This window comes from Cataglyphis hispanica, chromosome 21 (genome assembly GCF_021464435.1).
Source record: "Cataglyphis hispanica isolate Lineage 1 chromosome 21, ULB_Chis1_1.0, whole genome shotgun sequence".
In the NCBI taxonomy this organism is placed as follows: domain Eukaryota; kingdom Metazoa; phylum Arthropoda; class Insecta; order Hymenoptera; family Formicidae; genus Cataglyphis; species Cataglyphis hispanica.
The window spans coordinates 3,629,264-3,657,161 of NC_065974.1; the positions used below are offsets into that span (position 1 = coordinate 3,629,264).

Consider the following 27,898-nt stretch of genomic DNA (forward strand, 5'->3'; position numbering starts at 1 on the left):
CAAAGAACTCGCAACGATATCGTACTCGAATTAAGTGCTCTAGAGTGCTCTCGCATGCGTAAGGGTTCCGTAAGGGCAAAGACCTCGCGCTAAACTATGCATGCCTCTGGCCTCGGATCCAATCAGGGTTAGAGGCAACGTTGTCCCGTCGAGAGAGAAAGAAAGAGAAAGAGAGATTCGAGATATTTAAACTTCCGTACTGGGAAAGAGCTTTTAAAATGAAAGATAAAGTAACGAAAAGCTGTCGTCAAAATTTGCTCCTTCTAATCACTCACAGGCATTAAATCTTAAATCTCTAATCGCTTGTCAAAATCGTCTACTTATTAAAGCTGAATGAATCGAGAGAAATGTTTGAAAGAACGGATGCTGTGCTTCTGCGTCGATCTAGGGAGACGCGCGCGAGATAAAATTCCTGGCGATAAGAGGGGAAAAAAAGCCAGAAGTCCACACATCGGTGGCAGTGGTATGTGTAATGTGCGAGTAACTCCGGCAACAACCTTGACTCGCCGCAAGCCATACTCGCGCGCGCGCTTCTTATAATCCCTTGTGTTCGCGCGCGTCCGGCCCCATTAGTAGTTGGCTGACCCATCATTCAATAACGCTCTCAATGTCTGTGCGACCGTGTCTCTCTCTCTCCGTGTCTTCGGACACACGCGTGTATGCGTGACGCGGCGATAATTAGGCCGAGTTTCCGCGCGAGGATAAATGCGGAAAGGCATCCTTCGCTGCCTCTTTCTTTCCCCCTCCCCCGTGCAATTTTTTAAATTAATTTTAATTTATTTATACAATGTCTAATTTTATCTCTCGATATTTGCGATTAATAATAAAGATAAATGTGTGTAAGGAGAATATTGAGATTTTTTTTATCTTTATACTTTGTTATCTCTTCGCAATATAGTAAGCGAAATTTTCATACAAAGTTACGTCATGGAATAACAGTGTGCGAATGTCAATGTACTCTAGGGGAGCCTGCCAATGTTAAAACGAGTGTCATTGAGATGCTGCGTGTATACGATTTAATCCATGTGTTATGTCTACGAATGAATAATTCGTGTCAGAATTATATGCATCGAGAGATTACGATATTAAATATTATCATTGATATGAAACATAGCGTGTGCATGCACTGGCACATTCTGCGATAATGAATTCTTTATTGCTTTCCGATACTAATTTTGTAAGCATATGACAATCTTCTCAAATGACAATTTTGATGAAGTCATAAGACACATATACTTTATATATATTTTAATATCTATTAATTTTTATATAAATAGTTTATTGCATTATAAAAATATAACTTTAATATCCCGTATCAGGGCTCAGGAGCAGATAGATAAAACGGAATTTATTCCAAATTAATGAGCAGCATTGACCAAGAGAGACACTTTTTTTTTTTTTTTTGTCGCAAAAAAAGTTCGAAACAAGTAAAGAGTTTCTAAAGAATCAATGCAAATACCGTATACTCTTTCGTAACAAATGATTCGGAACGGCTGCTAACGCTCGACTCGACAAGCGAACGCTACTTCTTATTCATATCGATGTCAATCGGCGTCAAATGCTACACGATCGTTTATGTTAAATTATCATCTCTGTGGTATCACCGATCGTTTTACCGGAATTCTTGGAACTGACAAACGCAAAGTAAGAAGACGATTTCTATAGACAAATCCTTCGAGAATCAATCGAAACCGGAATAATCACTACTATGACATACAATTTTCATTCGCGTTTTAAATTTGTAAATCACTTTTTTCATGTATATATATTCGTCCAGGATTATACAATTCGCCAAGATCCGATTTCATAGCGCGTCATCGTAATAACACACGACAGGTCGCGTGATGCCATGTGAATCACTCGTGACATAATCGGTCAATGAATCGCGATAGAACGGTCATCTATTAATTTCGCTACTCGAGAATGGAATCAAATGATAGAGTTAAAAATCACAGTGATCGAAAACACACTTCGTTGTCACTTTCTCAAACGGTATCGCATGGGAGACGACGATACGTCAATGTCATTCACGCTGTGTGTGTCGCTGCGTTACGTACCAGGTGTCCAGAAATTAAGGTCCAAAATCGCGAAAATAAAGAAAGATTTTTCTTATATGTGTAAGAGAGGAAGAGAAATAAAATTGTTTAAAAAATTCTTTTTTTCTCATTCTCTTAAAAGTCATATCTACTTTATATTCATCTAGTTATTATAACTATAATTTTTAATAACTATAAATAAATATTATATACATAAAATTTATTTAATTCTGAAAAGAAGGAATCTCCATATCTCGAGATTAAAAGAAAAGACTAGCGCTACAAGATTATGTACATATAAAAAAAAGTTTTTATTTCGTTTTTTTTTTCGAAAACCAGAAATCACATAATTTTATTCGTGTACTGTGTACATGACGGATTTCGGGACACCCTTTACACGCTTTCTTCGTTACGATGATCGTTGTGATTATACAGTTTTATAAATACAGAGCGACAGACGTTCCTACTAGTTGCTCCGACATCGAAAGCACGACAGACAGGATAATTGATAGCGGAATGCTAATAACTCGTACGAGGCAGGCATTATAATAAGTTTTTTGCCCGGCGTGTGCCCCGCATCTAGCGTATTCTCGCTCCCCTCGCGATATGTCACGAGTTGTTTCCGGTGCTTATTAGCACGTAATTTGCTTATTTCAGTAAGGGCTTTGTCGGTAACGATTAATCGGCACACGAGATTTTTTTTATTTAAACCATTCTTTCTTAGTTAGAGCGATATGAATCTCCTTTTTATCGATAAAACATAATTTCAACACGCGACTACGAGTTTGTTTGAATGTGTAAGATTAATAGCTACATATATTAAAACTTGTACGGATTAAAGCTTATATTTCTTATACAAGATCACTTATCGTCATTTAATCGCTGTCAGAACAATGTTCGCGGATCGATCGATTTATGATAATATTAGATTTAAAAATATATATGTGATCCGACGAAAAATATATTTTCAGTTAAATACACAGAGAGAATAAACGCGATCAAAGAATCAAATTTAGCTAGGCATATATGTAGGCGAGCTTGGCGCGCGCATTTTCCCCGGATAGATTAATAATTACATGTGTTACGGAATGAAAAAATCTTAATACAATTTGCCAGGGTATTAAGCGCACGAAGAGTGTAATTACAAGATACTGTTCTTACGCGTTGCTTTCCTCCGAGTGATTATATATCGCGGGATACGGGAACGGAGAGTGTTAATAATTGCGGATTGTGGACGGTAGAAAGCGTATGTGTATCCGTATTAAGAAGGAATGACATTACCGTGTTTTGCGAAATGAGAGGTTTCGATATCATTAATCTCATCGCGTTAGATTTGCATTTTATATATATATATATATATATATATATATATATATATATATATACAGATATTACATAATTTTTGTATAAAACAATTTTTTTAATTCTCATCGCAGTCTAGATTATCGCGTCTTTACGTCAGATTATTTTAATTTTGCAAATTATAATCACAACAAAACTTGTGTGGATTTATGGACGTCTCAACCGAGAGAGATATTAACAGAATACTTTACATATATATATGTAGATTAAAAAATATCTAGTACTTTTCCAAGTATTTGCTTAAAGTGAGTAAACATGGGAGTACTTCCCCAGCGAAGAAATATTTACTAGGCAAATATCTGAGGCTAAGACAAGCGACCTCTTCATTTGCCGGTGCATCTAGACTGGACAGTAGATGCAACGGCATCAGGCTTCCCGTAATAAAGTTTTTGTCATTCTTTTCAGTCTTTGAAGGCTACTCTCGACTGGCATCAAAGTGCAAATACAATGTCATATATTTAAAGGAAATAAAACGCGTCTTATTAAAGTTTGATCGCGCAAATAATTCGCGAATATATTTAAAAATAATTGAAAAAAACAAATTTGATGTTATCGTTTAAATTATTAAAGCATTATATACATCCTATTTACTAAAATCATCGAGATTACGAGATTAAGGAATTTAAGAGAGGAAGAGGACACGTATCTCGGGAGGTCGTTCTTTTCTTTCCAAAGGACGAGGGGAAATCGCGCGCGTTCTGGTACTAACCTGGTAGGGAAATAGGGGAATCCCTGATGGACGTGTAAGTCCATGGGCATCGCGGGATGAGCGGGCCCATGATGCGCCGCGGCAGGCACGTACTCGCCACCCGCTGACATGGGGGGCTGCATCATACCCGCGGCGGCGGCCGCGTGGTGACCCGCGAGCATGGCCCCCCAATGGAAACCAGGTGCACCCGGCATCGCCGACGGATGCTCCAACTCGAGGGCACGGTGACTTCCGCCGGCACCACCGACGATACCACCCCCGGCTGCGCCTCCGGCACTTCCGCCTCCGCGGTGCATCCGCCACCCTTCCACCACGAATGTCGATGGTATCTCCGTCGTCTCGGTCGATCGCGCACTCTTTTCTTCTCTCTTTCTCTCTCTCGCTCTCTCTTTTCAATTTATAATTCACTCAAACGTTACTACCCACTTAAACACTGTGTGCGTGCCGCGTGTCACCCTCGCACCCTCACCCGCGCCCGTACCCGGGATAGCCCGCCGGCGGCCTTCTCCCGTCGACGAACGGGAGGGCTTTTCGATTCGCCGCGGACCTCTCGACCGCCGCACCATCGACCACCGGTCCTTTAATCGCCCGTTACGCGGTACTCCCGTGGACGCTGCATGAGCACCATGCGGCGAGTCGCGGCGTGACAGCTGGTGACTCTGAGAACGGCGGTGACGCGACGACGGAGAACGCGACGGCGGCGGCGGCGGCGGCGGCGGCGCGACGGCGGATGCTGCGGGGGAGACAGGTGTCCGCGCCGTAGTAGCGTATCCTCTGGCGAGCCGCTGCAGCCGGACGGACCCGAACAGTGGCGCAGCCTTTAGCTCGGCCATGAATGACGCGCCGTATTCCGAGTTACTTGACGGAGGCGGAGCCTCGGCCTACTCGCGCCCACGTGACACCTCCCGCCTCCATTCCCTCTCCTCATCGGTACCCTCTTGCCTTCCCTCTCGTCACCCTACCGACGATCCGTTTCACCCTCTCGCGACCACGTGCGCGCGCGCCCGAGTGAGTACGTTGTCTCCTCTCTTTCGGAGGTTGTTGTTTCCTTCCTGCATCCCTCTCCGCGGATTCCATCGAATTCTCACTTGGTTCTCGTTGGCATCACGAGAACATCTCATATGTATTTTCATGTCTCAATCTAATTTGTATAATTCAAGTATTCATAGATGACAGGGAGCAATTAAATAATGATGAACTTATCGAGGATAATGGTATGCGCTAAGAAAATGTATGTAAATGTCATTCGTTTTTATGAATTCGAATTATAGGCGAGATATTTCATGATAAAAAGAGTCGTGCGAGAACATGAGGGGAAAAAAACTAGTATCGGGAAAATTAATATTCGGTTCTCTTCCTCACGCGTAAGAGAAATGTTGACCACGCACGCGGGATCGACGAAACCGTAGAGACGCACGCTCGTTTTGGCGTAACACTTGTTGAGTCACTTCGTTCCCTCGCAACCAAGTAAACGCGTCCCTTAGTGGACGTTTCATAAACGACGGCGCGAGAGGGAAGGTTTCGAATGCGAACTTTACCATTCATTCAGCACGATCGATCGAAGACTTTATCTCGTCTTGACCCATAATTATTTCATTTTATATACGCCTGTATCGAATCTCAATGACAACTTTTTACCCTGTCTGGGGTAAATAATGAAAGTAAATAATGAAAGAAATAATAATATATATATATGGAATTACAAACGCAGCGCTTGATAATACATTGCCACCGTAATAAGCAAAAGATTAAGCAAAAGAATTTAATACTTTTTGTCTGCCAGCGTTTTTTTCTTTTTTTCTTTTTAATTCTCGTTGACAAATTATCGCACGACAATTGTGTTACTTCTTTTTAGAGGGTTTCGAAATTATTACTTCTAATCAGAGATTCGCCGCGCGAATGATAAATAAAAGCGACGCCTGTAACGTATACATTAAATCAGCTGGAGTTACGTCAGCCCCTCGAGTTGTAACCGGTCTACTACCATAAAAAATTTAATCAAAATGCCCTCTTGGTAATTTACAGCTCGCCCAGCCTCTCAACCCTTGCCAGCCAAGGTGACTCCAGTCGATGGAGAGGCCTTGCTTAAGTAAGCCGAGTTGAAGTAAGGGCTGTGTGTGCAAGACGATAAAGAGGAAACAAACGAAAGTAAGAAGGGACGGAGATAAACCCCGTAGGAGTCATAGAACGACAGTACGATGCGGCCCATTTGCTCTTTTCCGTAAAAAATAATTCAGTCCTCGCTCGGTTTGTCGTTAGGGTTCGTGAAATGGCTACAACTCGAATTTGCCAATTATAATATATATTTGTCAATAAACGTCATAAATGTCAAATATTCATATCGTTGAGAATTATTGTTGTCGTAGAGTGTAATAATAATAAGATTCAAAAGATATTTCTTTTCTCCTCGTCAAAAATATAATATAATTTTTTCTTATTTTCGTTATTGTTTGCGAAAAATTTAAATCAACATTATCAATTTATTATTCAAAAATGACATAATAATATTATCAAATATGTCATAATAATTATCATTTTTTTCTATTACTTTATCTTTATTACTTTAAGTCGAATAGGCTATATTTATGCGCGCGACATTCGTTCTTCTGAGAGGCAATAATAATTTATTTACAACTTTGACTTTTTTTATTGTTGGAAAGGGAGAGAACGGAGAATGAACGTCGTCATGCCATTAAGTAGATTCTCTTAAGCAGAAAAATTGTTTGGCGCTGGCCTACCTGTGGGTACAGGTGTGAGTCGTAATAACATAGTGAGAGTGCCCTTTAACCTCTAATATCCCTACCTTCGCGCCGACTTCACTAAGGCCGCCGCAAACGGACGTAGGAACACGGCAATCATCGTACCTCTGTATCAATTGCAGGCGCATTATTATCGCGGATATACTTGGCGTTGCCTCGTATCATTGAACTTTCGGCAATACGCCGTAATATCGCAAATTGTTGTCAGGACTGGCGACATGTATTATTTTCGAACATTCGCACAGAATGCGCTTCTTATTATATATAAAAGCGTAATAAAAGCCTTCCTCGTCATCTCCGTGTAGGATCAAGGGTGTGGAGTATAAAAAAAAAAAAAACACCTCTGAATAAAAATCCAAAATTTATTCGAGATGTCTAAAGTGTGTAGTATAATACTTGAAACCTTGAAGTATATTATCAATAAGGATACTTGGCATAATACTTTACAATCAGTGATTCGTACAGTGATTCGTTGATATCTATCGTTGATATAAATTATAACAGAAATGGAATAGAAATTCGAAAGTATGAGTGCTCCGCAAGAGTAAGTGCAAGCTGAGCAAAACAATTTGATGATTTCATTGAGATCTATATAAATATAGAAGTCTATGCAGAAGTGAAAATGGTTTTAATATCTGATCATTGCAAAGTAACACTATTTATGCGTTCCACTTTTGCGTTAATAATATTTGAGAGAGCGTCAAAAACATTAAATAGAAAAATTATCATGAAAGAAATGAGAATATATATTATTTAAAACTGAGAAAATTTTTTTGCTAAAAAATACTTTTAATGTTTTAATAAAATTTTTGAATAAAATAAAATTGGTAATTATTAATAAAAATTTTGATCACGAAATTAAAAGTAAGTTAATAGAATTTTTGAAAGAAGAAATTAATAAACTAATTATGAGATAGTTTGTGAAACATGAATAATTATTACCTTATAATAAATTTGTATTCATCGCTTCTATTTGAGCCTCAAACACGATATCTAAATACTATATTAAACTCTTTTTACGTTTTCTTTATACCCTGTTTTTTTTTTTTTTTTAAATTCTAGTTGAAGATTATTAAAAATTATGTCTCACTCGCGTGTCTCAATTAGAAGCGATGCTACACACACATACACATCTATTTTTATTAAGTATACTATTACTAATATTATCGCTAACCTTAGCGGTTTTTAAGACCGTCGTTTAATCTCGTAGAAAAAACTCATGATACGCACCGCTAAAATTTATTAATTTTAATTAATTTATTAAAAAGGTTTCTAATCATTTCTCTTCATTAGCGTGAAAAATTGTTTCTAAACAAATTCAGATAAAACACGAAAATATTTTAAAAATATATTATCATCAATTTGTGCAGTATCACAATGATCTCCATAAGTTAAACGATGGTCGTCGAAGATACTGAATATCATAATACATTGTTCGCACTTATCGAACTGAATATTTTTTTATCTTTAATTATTTTTTTTTTTGTGAAGCATCGCAATAATTACATACGGCTTCCTTTGATAATAATGAAAAAGGCACATGCAAAGTACACCTAATATAACCTTAATATAATATAAATGGATGTTGTATATTCAATGATAAGCGTGATACGATCGTTACAATATTATCAAGTATTCCTTCAACCGCGTGCATGTAAAATAACATAGAACAGACAATAATATAAGTAACGTTTTGATTTTTCAGGTACTTTATACATATTGTTATCTTCCGCGTGCATAAGGCAGATAAAATCATGTCGCGTTCGCGATACGAAAATTAAATACGTTTGAAATGCCTAAACAATTATTGTTACAATCAAAACCTTAATTTTACCTTTGAATCTTTATTATTTTCTTGTGCCCTGTTCTAAAAAGAAATATTTTCTAGTAATACTATTTAATTTTTATTATATTGCAGCAATACGAAAGACTGCAATAGCATTTTAAGTAACACATATTGTATAAAAAAAGAAAAAATGTGTGATTACTCAAATACTTTATAATACTTTATAATACTACAATCGTATAAATGTTATGTAAATCTTCATATTAAATCGTTAAACTTTTAAAGTGCAAAACTTACTTGATTATCGAGTCTTATATTCTTGTCAAGTCAGAGTTTCTGTTTTTTGTTTTTTTTTTTTTTCAAGCAATTTCGTTGTAACGGGGGACACTATATTATTATATCATAAAATTCGATGCCATTAAGCAGTCGTTAATCTTTTCTAACAAGGAGCAACTAATAATTGTCATTCTTTCTTACACACTTCTTTCATAAGTACGTATATGTACTTTATTATTGAATAATTATATTTATCCAATAAATTCGTACTTTCGATTGCGATTCGTTCTTCGTATGCACGTTGCAAATTGATTTTATTGCTAAAAGGAAAGAGTAACTTTTTACGTGGACTATGTCTTATAAGTCTGAAAAAAATAATCAGACGATAAAGATCAATTACTCTCTCGCGTCGCTAAACTATTAATCAAGATTCGTAGAAAATAGCGGAACTGAGATATATTCCTGTACAAATTAGGCCACAGAAAGTATCTCGCAGATTGTTGGTGTCTAATTAGATTTTCGACTGTGATTAAAAGTGAAAGAAGAACTTTGTTCGATATAATTTTGTTATAAAACATCATAAAACTGTATTTGTATAAATTACCGTATTATCTTAATAAAAATCAACATCCATTACAGCGAAGACAAAAGTCAAGATAGAAGACTATAATTGAAAGAAGACTATAACTCCATTTTCATTATAATTAAAAAAAAAAAACATGATTTTCTCTTGTAAATTTACTTCACATGCATCGATATTAAAAATAAAAATAAGTATTCAGATTAACTTCTCTTCTTCTCGCGAATCTAACTCACATATTTCGCAATTCATCTAATGCTCGTTAATCAAGATAATCGCTATTATTTGCGATTTATTGCGACACGACAGGAAAGATGTACAAAGGTTGTTCTTTTTATCCTGCCAACTCCTTTTCTTTAATACGCCTCTCAAAGAGCACTTTATACTTTAAAATAAAGTATGTAAAGCTCCTGCTATATCATTGATGCGATGTTTGTATTGCATCCTTCTCTCTCTCGAAAATATGAAAAACACACTGGTCTCATTATATATACTGTGTGAATTTCTCGTCAAAGAGATATTGATACTGAATAGTACAATACCTCTAGTTAATACAATTCTTTATCAAATCAAGTCTAAGCATAATGACCGTGAATATCTTCATTTCTCAGACAATCATGATAAAACTCTGCTCAACGAATATTCACTATTCGCAGTATACAGATATTCACGTAACATAAGAAAAATTGTTGGCGACCACATACCGTTTATATAAATCGATATGCTAGATTTTTTTTGTCAGTAATAATAAGAGAACTCGCAAAGTAACGATGATTTGATATTTAGCAAATGTTTATAATTCTATTTCAGAAAGAAAGATTCACACGTTCGATATTTTTTTTATATCACGGTATTATTTAAAGATTCAAAAAATTTTTTGAAACACGCACAATATCAATCCATTATTACTTTACGTTGCAATGGTTTTATTTTACATCGATTGTGTTCGCTTTCTCTCTATCTCTATGTAATCCGCAAAGTATCAAGACGGATTTACCGAAGGTAATGGCCTCTCTTATGAGGATCTTAAGATCTGCACATGCATAGATCGGGATCGTTACGTAATACGCTTACATAGTAAGCATCGTGCAAATTGTAAATTTGCAATAAAATTGGAGCCATAAGGCGTTTCTCGTTACTTCGCATCGCGTATATATATATATATATATATATATATATATATATATATATATATAAATTCAGAATGGCCACTTTCGGCATATAGATATGTATAAACCGTGCCATTCGTTCTTACGTCATATTCCTCCTCTCAAAAAGACTTTACAAAATAGATCTCCACAAATTACATCTTCATACACATCATTCTATATTAAATCTTTTGAAAAATGTTTAAAAATTATTTCTCTTTTCGCGGGCAAATAATTTTTTCGTCTCTGAGCACACAAATCGTTTCTCTTTATATCTATTTATATTAGACATTTTTTTATTTGCAATCCAAGTGCCTTCAAATATCAAAGACACCCGCGAAAGAAAATTGATAAATTTTTTTTTTTTTATAATTAAGAGCTTTTGCATACCGTTCGATTATATGTATATATGATGTTAAAAGTATCATCAGTAAATAATAATTGAACATTATTACTCACATATCAAAATGAAACAAAATAAAATAGAAGAGAGGTGCAAAATATTTCAGGAATGCTATAAACGCGCATGCAATAGATGCTAAATTGTACATACTTTATGCACATACATCCAAATTATTAATGTGCTAACAATAAGTATTATTTATTATTCACAATGAGAAATAGCTTGTCGGAAAAGAAATTCCGTTGCTAATAATTAAATACGGCACTTTCTATCTGAAATCAATACGTATCAATTATCGTGCACGTATTCCACAAGAAATTTGCATGCACAAGTTTTGTTTTTCGAAGATTAATAGTATTTAATATAGCATCCTCTTTAAAATATTAGATATCTCGTATAATTGTAGTATATATCGAATAAAAAAGTTGTGTTAAAATTCGTTGTCACAAACGGAAACCACTAGAAGCGACAATGCGGAAGAATGCTTGGAACAAATAGGAAGCTTAATTTGAAATCCAAGTACCATTCCCCGATGAAATTCAATGTAAATGAACTCTCTTTGAAAACTGTATAAAGTCCATATTACACGACATGTCGATATTATCTCTTCTTCAACAAGAAAACTAAATATTATCTTCCCTTCGAAGAATAATATATAGTGAATAAAATATATATATATAATATATGATCTGTATGTATATATGTACATATATAAATAAATATTTATACTTCAACAATAACATAAGCTGCTGACTCACGCAATTCAGAACGATGAGAAAAAAAAGTGCACCGGTATGCATGAAGTTATGTCGTCTCATTCCACAGATACAAAAATATCCTCAAGAAGCAGCATATCTGGATATTTTCAATTATGACGTTCGAGAGATTCATGGCCACATTATTTTCGTGCAAATTTAATCAATTACTTAACCGCGAGAAAACTATCACTTTTTGTACGCGTAAAAGTAGACGTCGCGTTGACGTACTCAGAACATGAAATGTACTTTTCGTTTTCCTACATTACGTACTTTGATTGAATATTTTTAATATGTTTATATGTCATAACTTGTGACCAAAAGTTATGATTTTTTATGTCAATAAAATTTCGCGTATATAATTCGATAGTGGAATAAAAACAAATAAGATATACGCGAGGCAGTGGAGTAATCAGTCGTTGAGCATGACATACATCGTCTCTCGAATGCGTCTCGCCGAGGTTAGGCATTTAGAATTAAAACAATCTAATAATATGTCGATAGCGCTCGCGGAAAAAAATTACGAACGACTTTACACCGCGGACTTAATCGCTCTAATTAACGATGCCGCGCGTGTATCGGAACGGATATTATATTATCCATTTTCACCAAAAAAAAATCATTGATCCTTGGTGTCGATATTTTTTTTCGATTGCGCGTATATTACGCGGGTATACCTGCCGTATATTTGCTCACACGGGCGGCGGTCCCTTGGGATCGCGGGACCAAGTTGGGGACAACAGCGTAGATAGCGTAGTCTCGCAACAGTTCGGCTTCAACAAGTATCCGACGCCGGCCAGGAAAAGCTGCACGCAGACAAGAGCGATACAGCAGCTTTGTGAACACTTAAAGATTCGCCAGACCCAGCTCCGAGGAATAGGCTCGCTGTCGGGATTGTCGTCCTTAGCAACCTCAACGTTGTCCTTCGTGATTGGCACCGATTCCGCGTCGCTCTTGGGCGTATTGACATCATGATCAGATGCTTTCTTGCGCTTGCTAGAAAATAGGGAAACAAGAAAACAAATATTTGAATGGTCGGTATGACAGCGACTCATATATTAAACGCCGCAAAGTACGTGATAATGAAACATTTATATATCCTTTATTTAAATTATTATTTTTATATTATTTTGGATTATTATTAATGATGTATTATTTTATTATTATTTTTTTATTTATATCATAACGTACTTTTCTGCATTTCAATATATTATAATAATCATATATTATAAATATTATAAATTTTATTTATATCATAACTTACTTATCGCGTTTTCCTTTCATGAATTTTATTGTCTTGACTCCTATTTGGATTATTATTTTTGTAATAATTTAAATTATTATTTATTTATTATCATTTTAGTATTATTTTATTTATAACTCATAAGATATTTTCTCGCGCTTTTTTTATATTTTTATATTTTTTTTATAATTATAACATATATCATAACTTACTTGTTGGTTTCCTTTTCTCAATTTTTCAATCTTGAATCGTAATTTTATTCAGTACATATGACACTTTATAATAAATCTTGTTTCGTTGAATAATGTGTTAATCTGCTAGTCAGACGTACAGTCGACTATTTTAGAGGAGAAACTTGAACGAGTTTGCTCGCGAGAAATTAATTTATGCTGTCCCACGGGTCATGATAATAGGGAATAAACCGGTAATAGCAAAGTTGGCCGGAAAATCAATTTGGAGATGCACGTAACTTGGAAGTTGCGAGATTGCGCTTGCAATTATATAGCTAGGATTATCCTGCTCCTTCATTAAGATTACACATAAGTGCGATTATTTAATTTTTCTGTGAATATTCGCTCCATCTGCGCTTTAATTTGCAGAAGGCAAGACGAAAGGCTTAAAACATCGAGTTGCCGTTAAAATCTAACTGTTTATACTTTACGATGTGGAGGGAGAAAGAGAAGAAAAAGAAGAAACAAAATGTGGCAAAAATCATCGATTGCGGAAAATGGCGCAGGGTTTTTATACCGTTTTTTACGACTCGGCGTGGCAGATGCTTTACGCCTGTGAAAACTAAACCTATCATCACCACCGAGCGGTGATTGAGCCTGGCCGTAAAAACATCCTTAAAACAAAGTTGAATAAGATATGCCGCGTGATAATTGGAATCTCAAGTAATTGAGTCAACGGCATAAGATTGTATTTGTTGTCAAATGAGAAAAGAAGCGAAAAAGCTCCATGCTTTCTATTAGATTTTCGCACGGCAATGCGTTATTTAATTCACTTTCGGATCACTCGAGTAATAATCATTTTCTCAATCAACGTTAATGATAGCTATGATGTAACGCGTATTTTTCTGGCATAATAATATCGCAGAATATTAGGAGTCCAAAAGAATGCAAAAAATTAACGGCGGAAAATGGCGCGGCTTATGAAGAGAACTGCAATTCACTTTATTGTCTAAATTTTCTTTTATGTTTTAACGTAAGATGTGCATAATCGTAAGAGACGAAGTGCACAGTCGTCTCTCGCTCGGAAAAGTTCTTATATTCAAATGAGTAGCCGTTTAATGCCTGGCGCTATGGACCAACGACCTCGCGCGTCGTCACATCTAAATAGTCGCCTTCATTCTTCACTTCCCATTTTGACGTTATGCAAATGGAATGTGAGCGAGAGAAGGCGTTTCTTAATCCCGCGCAAACCAAGTCTTATTCTCAAATATTTCAATAAATTTGGGCGAGCATTTGCTCGCGTTTATCCGATTCGATTGAATCATCTCATGCAAACAAGCGTCATCGTATATAATGCAATATTAATTATTCGATCGTTAACGCAATGTCATTTACATTTTCACGCGTAATCTTTATACTCTCGGATGAGTGAAAAAAATTTTGAAGCAGATCGGACCATTATAAGAAAGATCCTTCCGTCTCAAGCCTTATCTGAATATTCGACAAATATTCGTCAGCATTGAAGACAGTTGTTGCAAGGTAACCAAGTCCATTGTGGCTTGTCGTAGAAACGAGCATTTTTCTTATAACAGTCCAATACTGTATTACGGGAAATTATGAAAAAAATCGACGACAATGATCGTACTTACTCAGCAGGACAATGAATCTGATTGGTTGCTGTACGCTTGGTGGCACGCGTGTCCATGCTCGCCGCCGCCGTGCGTACAATGAGCTCCCTGCACTGCCTTTGTAAATCGCGCAGGTCGCTCTCGGCGTCCTCGATCCTCTTCCACAGCTCGTCCAGGGCCTTGCTGCCCGGTGCGAGCTGTGCCTCTAAGTTCCGCGTTATTCTGCGAAGATTCGCTAACCTGTGCTCGCGCTTGCTCAGCTCCTGCTCGCTTCCGCTTCCATCGGAGATCCCGCTGTCGGAGAGGGATCCGCCCTCCTGTGTGAGATTGCTCGCGGAAGTAGCGGCAAATTTTATGCAGTGCACCTCCTCCGTTCTTGCGTCATTCAGCACCGCATCATTCTGAAACATGACAATCACGGAGCACGGATAGTTAATAATCGAATTTATTCAACGAATATCATATAAATCACGCGATATAACAAAAATTATTTGCTCATTATTAATAATATGCTTAATGCAGTTAATGTATTAAAAGTGTATTTTCTAATTAATTACCGCAATATTATTCGATCATGAAAGTAACTTAAAGAAGGAATCTTACAGGCAGCCTCTACAATGAAACGGTAACGTGCGACGGATCGCAAGATGCCGATAAGTGCGGGTATACCCGGGAGAGGACACGATATCGAATATTGTATAATCCACTCTTGCGCATCACCGGAGGGCATCGAAAAGCGTATAAGACGATTATATAGAGTACGGAGAGAAAAGGGAGAGGGAGAGACAAAAAGACGAAGGCGTAAGGTGGAAAGGCGAGAATAACGGAGACGCTAGATGCTAAATTGATCGCGATACGTCAACCAACGTTTCGAAAGATTTGCATACGATTTTCGCGATAACCGTTGGGAACGTATGGGTTCAGGGACCTGTTCAAATTTTTTATCGGTACGATTCTCTCTTCTCTCCCTCTCTTTCTCTCATTCTCACGTATAAATAAATAAAGAATAAATCATCGCTATATATTTTCGCAAGAAAAATATGCGTCTTGGATCAGATACGTTTGTACTATGAAAGAGCGACAGCATGGCGCGAATACTGGCGAGAATGCCAGTAGTAGCGGTCGAATAGTAGACAGACAGCCGAGAGAAAGAGAGAGAGAGAGGTAAGGGGTGGCTGCGTGGAAGAAAGGGTAGGTTTAGGCTGTTTGCAACGGTAGAGAGACGGAGGGAACGAGCCTCCGGTAATGAAAAGCGCGATCCGCATACCAAGTAGCAACCTTCAACCTCACCTATATATAAGTCGGTATATTCTTTCTCTCTCTCTCTTATAACAGATAGTAGGTACGAAGTGTCTCGAGACGGAATCCACGGCGGTCCGAAAGACCAATCACGCGCGAGAAAACTGAAAGAAACTTCTTATTTCCGGTTACATTCACAAAACATACACATATATATATACAACATACACACATATATAAGCACAATAAGAGGAAAAATATCTCGCATCGCGCGTACAGCTACAAAAAAGTCGACTCGTTTATCTGCTAATGTAAAATCCAGTCCGATCCTCAAAAGACAAAAACGAGGAAAAACGTGAAATTCCGCAAAATTATTTATATAATTATATGTATTAAAGAGATGAAAAAAAAGCAAGAAAAATCTCATTCAAAAGCATATTTCTCGAAATAGTATATATATATATATATATATATATATATATATATATATATTTATTATATAGATACTATTATATCTACTATTATGTCTACTATTATGTCTACTATTAATAGAGGATTGAAAGTGCGCGATTGATGAACTGTTCGCGTAGCAAAAGAGAATTTTTAGTGACGACACGGACTAGAAGCGCAGATCGGACATAGCAGCCTCTCGTTCTACCTCCACAACGGTTGATATTAAATTTGTATTTTTACGCTGATTCCACGGGCCATTCCCGTACGTGACGCGAAAGGGAATCGTTCGGGCGATTAACGATCGGAGTTCCCTAGGGAGCCGCTGGCTCTGAGATGGCCAACACCCTCGACAGCAACTCGGACTCGCTGTATCCCGGCGCCGAAACTTATCTCCTCCGGTTTCCAACACACAGCAGCGGCTCGCACATACATCGGCTAATATTTTATTTACTACCTATCAAAACTTATGGATTTTTTGCGGCTTGTAAACTAGCTGTCGGCCCGGACTCGCCACGCGATTCTATTAGTTTTGACAATTCGAGATAATGCGAAAAAATATATGCGAGCGATTCGTAGAAAAAAATCATATTTAAAATATTTTTATAATTTTATAATTTATCTTCACGCTCCGCCGTCTCGGGGATAAAAGCGCAAGGAAATAAAGAATTGTAACGTTACAAGGAAAAGAAAGACTGTAATGTCGAGTGCTTTATCGTAGCCTTCCCTCTTCTTCGGCTCTCAGAGACAGGGATGGTTGGAGAAAGGGAAGAGGGGGAAGAGGGATAGGTGAAGTCGAGAGGACTGTCGTAAGAGAAAGATGGAAGAAGAGAGGGACAAAGAGAGAGAGAAAAAAGGAGAAGCGTAATGTCAAGTGCATGAAATTATTCCCTCGAGTGCTGTAGATCGGCAAGACTAAGAACTTTCCGGATTATACCGCCTTGACGGGAGTTTGAATACGTTAAAATATAGACGCGATACACATGGAAAGGAGAAGAAACGAGACGAAAGGAAAGGCTCCTATTATTGGTGAGAGAGTATTGTGTCGCGAGTCGTACGTCTTCTTGACAGGCGAAATGAGCATGGGGACAATTGGAAATTGTTATGAAGCACCTACAACCGATACGTCGGCGTCGAGAACAGAGTCAGGTACAAGCTGTCAAAAGTATCCTCGGCTTATAGATAGAACAATATTATATACAATATCTTTCATACTAATAATTGTCTTGCAACAAAAAATATTAATTTTTATTTTATAATTAATTAGCAATATTATCCAAGTAATCGTCGCATAGTAAATTCCTATTTAATTCTCTTAATATTAATGGTGTTACACATTTAATTATAAACATTCATACGGTGCATATGATTACGATATTCGATATTATACGAATAGCTTCTATCAGATACGTGAATCTCCGAAGAACCGAGCAGTACGTCTTCTCGACAAGGTAAACGAGCGGACCGATCGAAAATCGCGGTCGCGGACCTACCAACGCCCGCTGCACCTTCAACTATTCTCCTTTACGTCCATAAAGCAAAGAACCCAACGTAAAACGAGCTTGCCAAAAGATTTACTTTATATGCAAATTAAAGACGGATATGGTGGAAATAGGGGGATGTGATGGCGTTTAACGGAGACGCGATATCGACAAGTATCATCTGTCAAACGTACCCCTCTGACCTGGCCCCCTTCTTTTCCTCCTTCGAGTAACCTCGAGCGTGTTCAGGCTAGTCGAAGATTTATCTCTTAACGTGCGCCATATGTGTGTATATAATGCAATATGTGTATATACTCTCATATATGTGTAATTTCTACTTTCTGAATGATTTTAATACGAAAAGAAGCTACGTACAAATATATTCTTACTATCTTTGAACGATAAAATAAAAGAAAAAACAAAAGATTTGCCGATAACGATAAAATAAAAAAAAAAAAAAACACAAAAAATTTGACTTATTTTAAAGTATTATCGGAATAATAAATTGGATAACATGATATGATTCGAACAAGATATGATATAATTCCATTGCTTAATAGCGCATGTGCTAATCGAAAAAAGGAGAAAGGTCGATATGGTATCTCTGGCAAATCTGTACGGCGCAATCCGAGGAACGCAATTTGCAAACCGATTTAGCGTGACGTATCGGAAATACGGGATATACAATCCGCATTATAATCTCGCTTTCCTTTAGGTAAGTTACATCCCAGGGACCCGCGACTCTCCCAATCTATGCGGGGAAATGGTTTTATGCACACAAGCGATACCTCTGGGAACCGTTACCCCACCCACCCGGCCTTGAATAATTGCTAACAGCCATCTAACCGATTGAAAATCAAGAACGCGTTGGGGATATCTGACAAATGATTTAGGAAAGATTTCGTAGTTTGTTAACTTTATCTTGTCATGTTGAGAAATACAAATATTCGGTAAAAGCATTTGCGCCAATTTAAAGAGAATATAACTCAAATTCTTATAACTTTGAAAATGATTACTATATTATATACACGAAATTCTATATTTTACTATTATTTTTCGATCAAACGTAATCAATAAAAAAAATTTTTTATTTTTAATTGGAAACAATACCTGACAATTGATGTCTTGTCTCTCGGATAGAACCCGGGCCAAGTGACTGACAGAGGAGGCGATTCTCGGAGTGGCTCCCGCTTGCACGGCTACGTCCAAGACCGCCAAAGATTCTTTGTCCCTCTGTAGAGCGGATTGGAGTTCGGCCAAGCATGTACCAAACTGTTGTACGTCTTGCAAGGCGCGCAATTGCTGATTACATCTAAAAAGAAAAGCGCGGATTCGCACATTTATAAACTACGTCACATTGCAAAAGCTATAATTATGCGATGAATTTCTTCGCATTACATTATATAAAATATCAATATAATATACACAAATAAATAATATTTTAGAAAATATTATTACTTTGAATGAGAGAAAAAGAAAAATCTCTTATTTTTATTTCGTTTATTTCAGATGAATTATTCATTACTTCTCGAAAGGGTGAATATAAAGAACGCGAAACAAATTTGTGCAGAAAAATCATGCAAGTCAATACAATAAAAAACGGAAAGAGGGTAAAGCCGTTGCGTAAACATTAAGACGCCAAATTATTAGTAGGCCCTCCCTCCGGCACTATCGGCAAATAAAAACACTTTATTCCAGGTCAATCTGAACGTCCCTAGCCAATGTACGAATGAATCGAGGAAGGCTGGTTGTGCATCTTTCCCGCATTGGCGTATTCGCCAGAAAGACGAAAAATTGATATTTATCAGATGTAGATATTTTTACATTGATAAAAATTTTATATAAAATTTTTTTCTTTTATGGATAGATCCATTAATCGTACGAATAATTCGAAAGATTTGATAACTATTCTTTATGAAAATCATCTCTCGCCACAAGAATAGAAGTGTCTTTCCATATCAAACGTAGGGATAGGATTGACCTCTGCAAATCCCAATGGGTCAGTGGTAAACCCGTTTGAATGGCCTAAACCCCTATCAAAGAGGGGACTCGAGTGCTCATATGGAAATTAAAAGGGGGTTGTAATGATCGCGCTAACTATTCTTCGCTCACTGGAAAAAAAGTATCATTACACACAAAAATATTATTTATATCATTCTAAAATAGTTAATGATTTAGTGACTAAATAATCATGAAAAAACTGCAGATCGTGTTAGAAAATTTTTTATAATTAAATTAATTACGATATTAAATATTTTTATGTTTAAAAATCACTTTCTCTCTCCTTAATTTGTAAATTCAGAGTGAATTAAAATAGAAATGTATAATTAAAAAAAAAAAGAAGATTTTTTATAAAAAAGAAGAGATATATATTTAATATTTCATATCGATAAAATATCAGTGGTCAAAAGATTGAGAAATATCGCAGAAGAATCGAATATTGACCCTTTGAATCTCGATCTGTTCGCTTTTCTGTCGGAGCCATCACGTAGAAAAGGGCCATGATTAAACGCGATCTCCGTTAAAGCTAGTAATCCCGCGACACGGGTCAAAATCCCAACGAGAAGAGCCCTTACTGGCGGTACCTATGCCGCTCTCGGTTTCCGCTGTTTGCTTTAGTGGCTTCATTACCTCTCAAAATATTTGCCTAACGTCACACGTCGACCGGCAAACGGCCGCCAATGATCCAGTACCAACTATTCTGTACGGGATATAACGTTGAACCCCGCAGTCAAGATATACTTCAAATTAATCAAGGAAACTATCAAATCATTTCTCGTATTAATGTAACGTGATTTCCCGAAAATCCACATCAAGCCATATATTAACTTTTATTCACAAAAATAAATTTCTAATTTCTAATTAATCATTTGTACATTTATAAAACAATCAAAGCAAAAAACAAAATAAACTTTTAGTTTATAATTTAAAATACAATATATATATATATATATATATATATATATATATATATATATATATCTTGGAAGTTTGATTTAAGAAACAAGTAATGTGTAATGTGTGATCACTCACTTTTGAAGTGTCTCGTCGTGTATCCTATAAAGGTCCGCCACACCGTCCTTAAGGGTTGTGCAGATTAAGGGCGCGGAGGCACCGAGATCGGGGATCATTCGATGCACGGAGACATTCAGTACGAACATCGCATTGACCTTGCGGTCATTCAGAACAGCTATGTCGGCCTGCAAACATAAAATATACATTTTTAGTAGCTGGCTGGCTCGCCTAACTCAAACGAATTACCCGCGCGATGCAGGGGCAAACGCGCAGGGGTCGCTCGAGGGTGAAGGTGATGTATAAAGTGGCCACGGACTAAGAACTCCTGCTAAACAGATACGCATGGTAGAATCTAAGTGAGATATTTTTTTTTTATGTACCTTATGTATACATCGAAACATCAAAATACTCTTGACATGTATGCCAATCGGATAATATTCCGTAGTTTATTTATTCTCTTGTCTTCTAAATTGATTTTTGATACGGAAACGTATAAAAGAGACAGCATTTCGTACTTGATACATGCAGGATCGACGAAGATATAATGCATCGATGTAACAAACCTTGTTCGGTAGTCCTCCGATAGAAGAGAAGGAAATTACTTTTAAGAACGGAGGAGACGAGGCAGAGGATATAAGACGCGCGAGATGACCGCAAGGACGAGCTTTACGAGCTTCCCTGAGGTCTTCTCCTCGTCACGCGATGAGCGAGAGAAATGGAACGGGGAAGAGAAGAGAAACGCGGAGCTCTCGTTTTCGTTCTCTTACGTCGCCCTACGTTGCCATCGTAAACCTGGGTTTATTTATGCGGTCCTCGTCGGATAGCGCGTCCCGCGGTAGGACGACGGGGATGTGACAACGTGACATGGTTACTGCATCGTACGCGTGTTCCTACAACCCTTATATTTAGCTATGCGTTGTCGCTGGTAAATACTCGTTTGCAGTATTTTGCAGACGGCAGCTCGATATCGAACAAGCACTCGATCAGAGTGCATTATATTCTTTTTCCAAAATAAAAAATTTTAATAAAAATATATGACGCTTTCCCATCCTCGTCATCATAAGCAGCTGGCAGTTAGTCGTTTGGTTTTGTTTGCGTCGTCAAGCGGGGCAAATCGCGCGATCCGAAAAGGAGAGCGGCCCCCAACGCGGGTAGTTTTGCGAAGTGCGCGGCGTGGATTTGCTCCGTTGTCCGGCGAAAAGTGGTTGTCATTGATATTCCAAACGCATAGCAAAGGCAGAAGCGACCGCGCCGCTTCTCCCCTCTTTTCGTAACCACCCTGCTGCTGCTGCTGCTACACGTCTCTTCGTCGCCATCAGCATCAACGACGCATAACCAGCGGCAGCCACTACCATTCTACCCTTGCTCGTCCGCCGAGGCCCTCGCAACGCAGACACGCACATTCCGATCTAATTCAATTTCCAATCAACAGCCAATCAATTGATTCGAATTCGGTATACAGAGCGATCGCTCTGCGCGTTCGGGACCTGCATGCCTATGAGGCCGCCCCCATCGTCCCCCTTCCCCCATAATACCAAGCACGTACCCCGTAAAAGTAGAGAATTAGCTTTTTACGTCTCGTAATTCCGCGATACTAAGTGGAACGGAGATCCACTGCCAGTATTTTAATTGTGCCACGTAGTCCCCTCGTAGTATCGCGTTCCGCACGTTTCCTTTCGCTATGATACTCAACCTTGTAAGAATAAATGCTAAAAAATAGATAAAAAGAGATTCAATTTTAAAAAATTTTCAAGTCTACCGCAATAAACTTAAATTAAATATAAATATAAAAAAGCACTGTCGTACATATAAAGTTAATTTTTCATTTAATCCGACTGAGAAAATTGATTTATATAATTGCAACTAATTCTAATGTTAATCTCATCAATTCTTCATATCTGAAGTTTTCGCAAAAGTTATCGCGTAAAGTTGATTTATACGTTGAATAAAGCGTAAAGCTCCACCGACGAGCGAGCTGTAACGGTAAATGTTTGTCCGGATATGATGCAATAGCATAATCAGCAGGTGACGAGCCTTGATCGAATCGCGTCGAATGTACGTGCCGCGGAATGCACACGTACAATCCGAATAGTGTGCCGCTTAGCGATGCATAATACATAACGAAACATTCAATCCTGTCTCGCGCGGACGTCAATCTGTATTCGCTCGCGCAGTTGCGCTTTTCGGCGCAGCGCGGCCTGCATTCCAATCGCCAAACTCTCCACGTGCGTCGCGACAGACAATCATCCACGATGTGTAATCAGCTTGTTGACGGCCTCCCGCGCGAGCACACACGCACGCACGTACTGTTACAATGGTGTTCGTACGTATTTTCAAGCATGAGCGAATCGCGTAATATTAATGTATTCTACGGGACACACGGTTCTTTGGCTAGAAATTTTCTATAGGATGAAGCTATAGTTTCCGCGAACGAATACACGAGTCTTATGACCGCATGAAAGGAACTGTCGTACTATTGGGGGACTTTGACGATCTTAAGTACGAGACTATAAACGAGACATGTAAAACAAGAACGCGGCTTTCAGGTCCGGCGTGGATCGGTGCGAGCTACACACACATCTCGTGCATAATGCAGCAGAGCGACGAGTTCACCCGGCAAATGTTGGACGCTAATACATCTTGATGATAGATAGGGAGCATGTGTTTGGTCTTCGCAATGAGACTGGGGAGGGTGCGGAGGATATTGCGGGGGTGCGGCACGGAGAGGGAAAGCGGCTTCCACGGAGGGCTGACACGGTAGGGCTGGTAGATGTGCCGGGAGGATCGGGGGATGACTCTCGGGGGGAGTGGAACTCCAGGGGGTTGGCTAGGTTCGCCGGCGTTCGCTCTCCGCGAGAGTTGCGATGCCGAGCACGTCGCCGTCAGACGAGCGTACGTGCGACACGACTACGCTTTTACGCCACTACCTCTGCCTCCTCTACTTGGTTCCTGACTGCTCTTTCCCGCTCTCTTTTCTCTATCTCTCCGTCTCCACCATCGTCTCCTCCGCTCATCCCTCACTCCGCCACCCTCGCCCGCTTTCATTTTGTTCCTCCTCCCCGATCGCGAGCTTTCTGCCTGAGCTTCTGACTTTTCTGTCTTACCCGCCGCGTACCGGAGACATTTCCAATAACGCGTTCCTTTATTCCGATTCGATTTCCGAAGAACTTGTAGAAATTAGTTAGTAAATCACATGTTCAAAACTAAATTTTTTTCGAATTTTCAAGATCATCAATTCAAATTATCTCTAGTAATATTTTCATGCCAAAATTCGTAAATGTATCTTCTAAGATTGAATAACCCGGTGCTGTGATTTGAAGAATTTGATATGATGATACTTTGTGATGTGTTACAAATGCATATAAATTATCTTCTAAGATTTTTCATTTAAGAAAGGTATGTTTTCACTTAATCAATATTAAATCGATTATACTCTATTTTGGATATATATAAATATCAATTAATTTACTATTTCAAATAATCGTGTCATTAAATAAAAAAACATTATAAAAAGACAATAAAAAAACAAAAGAAATAAAGAGAAAAGAAGGAAGAGATCAATAGGATCTCTGCTCTATCAATATCAATCAAATTACAATAGAGGATATCTTCCACAGCAGAAGAGGATACACATCTCTACTGGTATATTTACCGACAGTGCATGCACTGTAACGTTCAATATGCTTACTGCTGATAAAAGCTATCTATATATGACATTCCGCATGAAAAATAAAATTAAATTGCATCTAAAAAAAAATGCAACTATATGTATATATGCTACTCCAATTAATTTCATAAAATCTCAAAATTATAAGTGACTTTTTTTCTTAACACTCATTCCCAAACTAACATACATATGTACGATATATATATATATATATGTATGTATAATTCTAAAAAAGCAACTTACAACAATCCTATTAATACGATCATCAAGCAAATGTGGCTCCAAAACGATTTCATAATTAAAAAGTCGATCGTGTATGTCTTTAATATCTGTTCGCGTGGCAGCCAGCATACGATGAAGAGGAACAGCCGCTTGCGCCTGCTTGACTCGTTTTGCCAAAGTTTCCCATCTTTCAATCACACCTAAACAATATAATTTAACATTAGTAACATAATAATTTTTAAAATGGATAATATCTTATATTGCACATGATAATTTTTTTTAAAATGCCTGTTTATTCAGATAATCAAACAAATGTTCTGAATATTTAAAGTATTTTAAAAATGTGTAAATTATTTATAAAAAATTATTAAAATTTTAATTATTCCCTTTTTTTCTTCAAAATTATTTAAAAAACATGTATATAATTTTCAGTAAAAAATGTTAATATATAACGCTATCATATATATTAATTTAACATACAAGAGCATGCAAAACTTATATTTTTTTACGGATGATACTTTAACATTTCTGACACTCAATGCGCGCACTTGTATGATTAACTGTTTCCTTTTCTTCTTCCTTTTAAAAATTCTCAGGAAGCAGGTGAAAGGAAGGAAACCGGCAATTATTATCCTATATGTTTTTTTCATTTCCGAGTTTCTTGAAGAGCAATACTGTTATTCGTAATAACGGTGTTCTGTGACGATTTATATGCTTCTGATCGACCGGTTATGTAAAACGATTGTGGATAAAAAAAAAATCTTAAAGGTCAAGAGGCTTATATCTGTACCGTACGACTTTCATGACCTCTTTTCTGTTCGTCGCTTTCTTTTATAGAGGCCACTTTTTCTATACCAAAACCGCATGTATACATACAATGCAAATGACATAAATATAGTGGATAAAAAACAAATAACGATTGAATGAACACATCATAACGTTTTAATAATACCTCTAGTTATATTGCGTTTTGCATTTGAGAAATCGCTGAAAAACGCATACGGAAGCGTTAAAGGAAAAATTCGAAAGTATCATGTGTGTTTTGAACTACAGGATATGATCGTACAGAATGCAGCTTAAACATAATAGCGCGTCTAGTAAAACTCACATGTGTGGTGCATATGAGATACATATATGCACCGTGCGATCGTATGCTTCGTCGCATATGATCGCTAGAGCGTAAATTGGCATCGAATGCAAGTCCGCCCATACGTTTTTAAACGACGCAACCCACGACGTCCCTTTTGCGGAAACGACATATTGCCTATGAATTGCCCAATACAAATTCAACGTATGAATATAACGAACAGTTACTCTAAAAGTGAAATAAGAAAGTTTCGCGTTGAATGCAATATTTTACGCGATGGATGTATATTTTTTATCCAAGCTTCTTCGCGTTCTTAGAAATGTTTCGATACAGATGATAACTTTCCCGAAACTAATCGCAATTCCGTTCCGGAAAAGTGGAGCGACAATTACGGACACGATTGTCGAGAGTTAGCGCGCGCAGTCGTGACGTTTGAAACGATATCACGAGAGAAAGGATGATTGATGAATTTGGCAAGTAACGGATTTGGCGTTACACGGGCATTTATATCATTGTTCCCGACAATGCAAAGTTCCGGGTAGATGACGATTAATGTAACTGTTGACCTAATATAAAACAGTTTAAAAAAATATATAAAATAAAAGAGAGAAAGAGGAAGAGGAGAAGAGAGAGAAAGAGAGAGAGAAAAAAGAGAAAGAGAGAGAGAGAGAGAGAATTTAAAATACGCGCCGTTCTTTGATAACAATTCTTATATTATCTCAATGTTCTATCATAATTTTTCTTCTTTAATCTTTTCGTGTGTATGTGTGTGTGTGTGTGTGTGCGCGCGCGCGCGCATGGCGTGTGTGCTTTGTGTGTAAATTTAAATATTTACGTTAATTTCGTTTGTATATGCACTCAATGTTTTCGCATTAACAGCATTTTTGTTATTTTTGGATACATGCCGTTTGCAATTTCGCAATATTCAGCACGTATTGCCTATGAAATACCAATACAAATCCTTCAGTGTTATGACAAAGAAGTATAAAAAGAATTTTCAAACGAAAACTATCCAAAACAATATAGAAACCGTTATTTCCTTTCGCGTAAACATGGCGGCAATTATATTAGAAAAAAAAAAAAAACTGAATACGTCGCTCGGAGAGAACGTTCGGTAATGAACATTCGCCACAAGTAATATGACATGCTGTAAAAAAGACTTCAAATCTCGATTGCGCGAAGGATAAAACATTATTCATGATAAATTACGATACAGAACTAAGTGCGCGAGCGCGCAATAATAATGAGACAATCGTGACGGAAGCAGCAGATACGTACGCAAATCGCTCGAGGCTATCTTCTCCTTTTGCGCGAGCATTAGAGCCAGTAATGTTGCCAGAGTGAAAAACTCGAGGTAACGGGCTCTCCGATATGTCGATCCTCCGGAATGAGCGGTATCTCTCTTTTTTTGGGGGGAGAGAATCGCGATCGCGACGCGAGTTAGATAAAACACTACGACGAGCGAACGTCCGGTGACGTCCGACTTGATCCGAGCGTATTGAAACACTGCGACGACATTCGCGTTCGCGGGCGCGAGCACTGCGATCCCACGTGACACCTGAAGTCAATCGCGATACGAGAGAGAGAGAGAGAGAGAGAGAGAGAGAGAGAGAGAGAGAGCGAGCGAGCGAGCGTACGAGCGTGCGAGCGCGCGCGAATGAACAGCGAGATGCGCTCGCGGTAGCGCGAGATTCGTATTTTTATAAACTCTCTAATAATAGGGGAGAGTCGTTTAGTTTATATAAGGCATGAGAGACTCTCGGATACCACGAGATACGACCGCGAGAATGCGTGTCCACCTACGCGCACCTTGGCACCCACGTGCACCCACTGTTGGAGACTTAATTGAATTTACGATTGAAATAAATTTGTCGTTAATCTG

The 27,898-nt window shown here is 37.8% G+C and overlaps 1 protein-coding gene across 1 annotated transcript in view; it reads right to left on the reverse strand.

Annotated features, from left to right (window-relative positions):
* Window positions 1-27,898, reverse strand: part of LOC126857505 (uncharacterized) — a 127,131-nt gene that overhangs the window by 77,240 nt on the left and 21,993 nt on the right. Inside the window, exons 17-20 of the mRNA XM_050606973.1 lie at window positions 24,951-25,129; window positions 21,059-21,225; window positions 19,136-19,337; window positions 14,877-15,256 (exon numbers count right to left, since the gene is read on the reverse strand). Of these exons, the coding sequence (XP_050462930.1) occupies window positions 14,877-15,256; window positions 19,136-19,337; window positions 21,059-21,225; window positions 24,951-25,129 (928 nt within the window). The remainder of the gene's footprint in view (window positions 1-14,876; window positions 15,257-19,135; window positions 19,338-21,058; window positions 21,226-24,950; window positions 25,130-27,898) is intronic.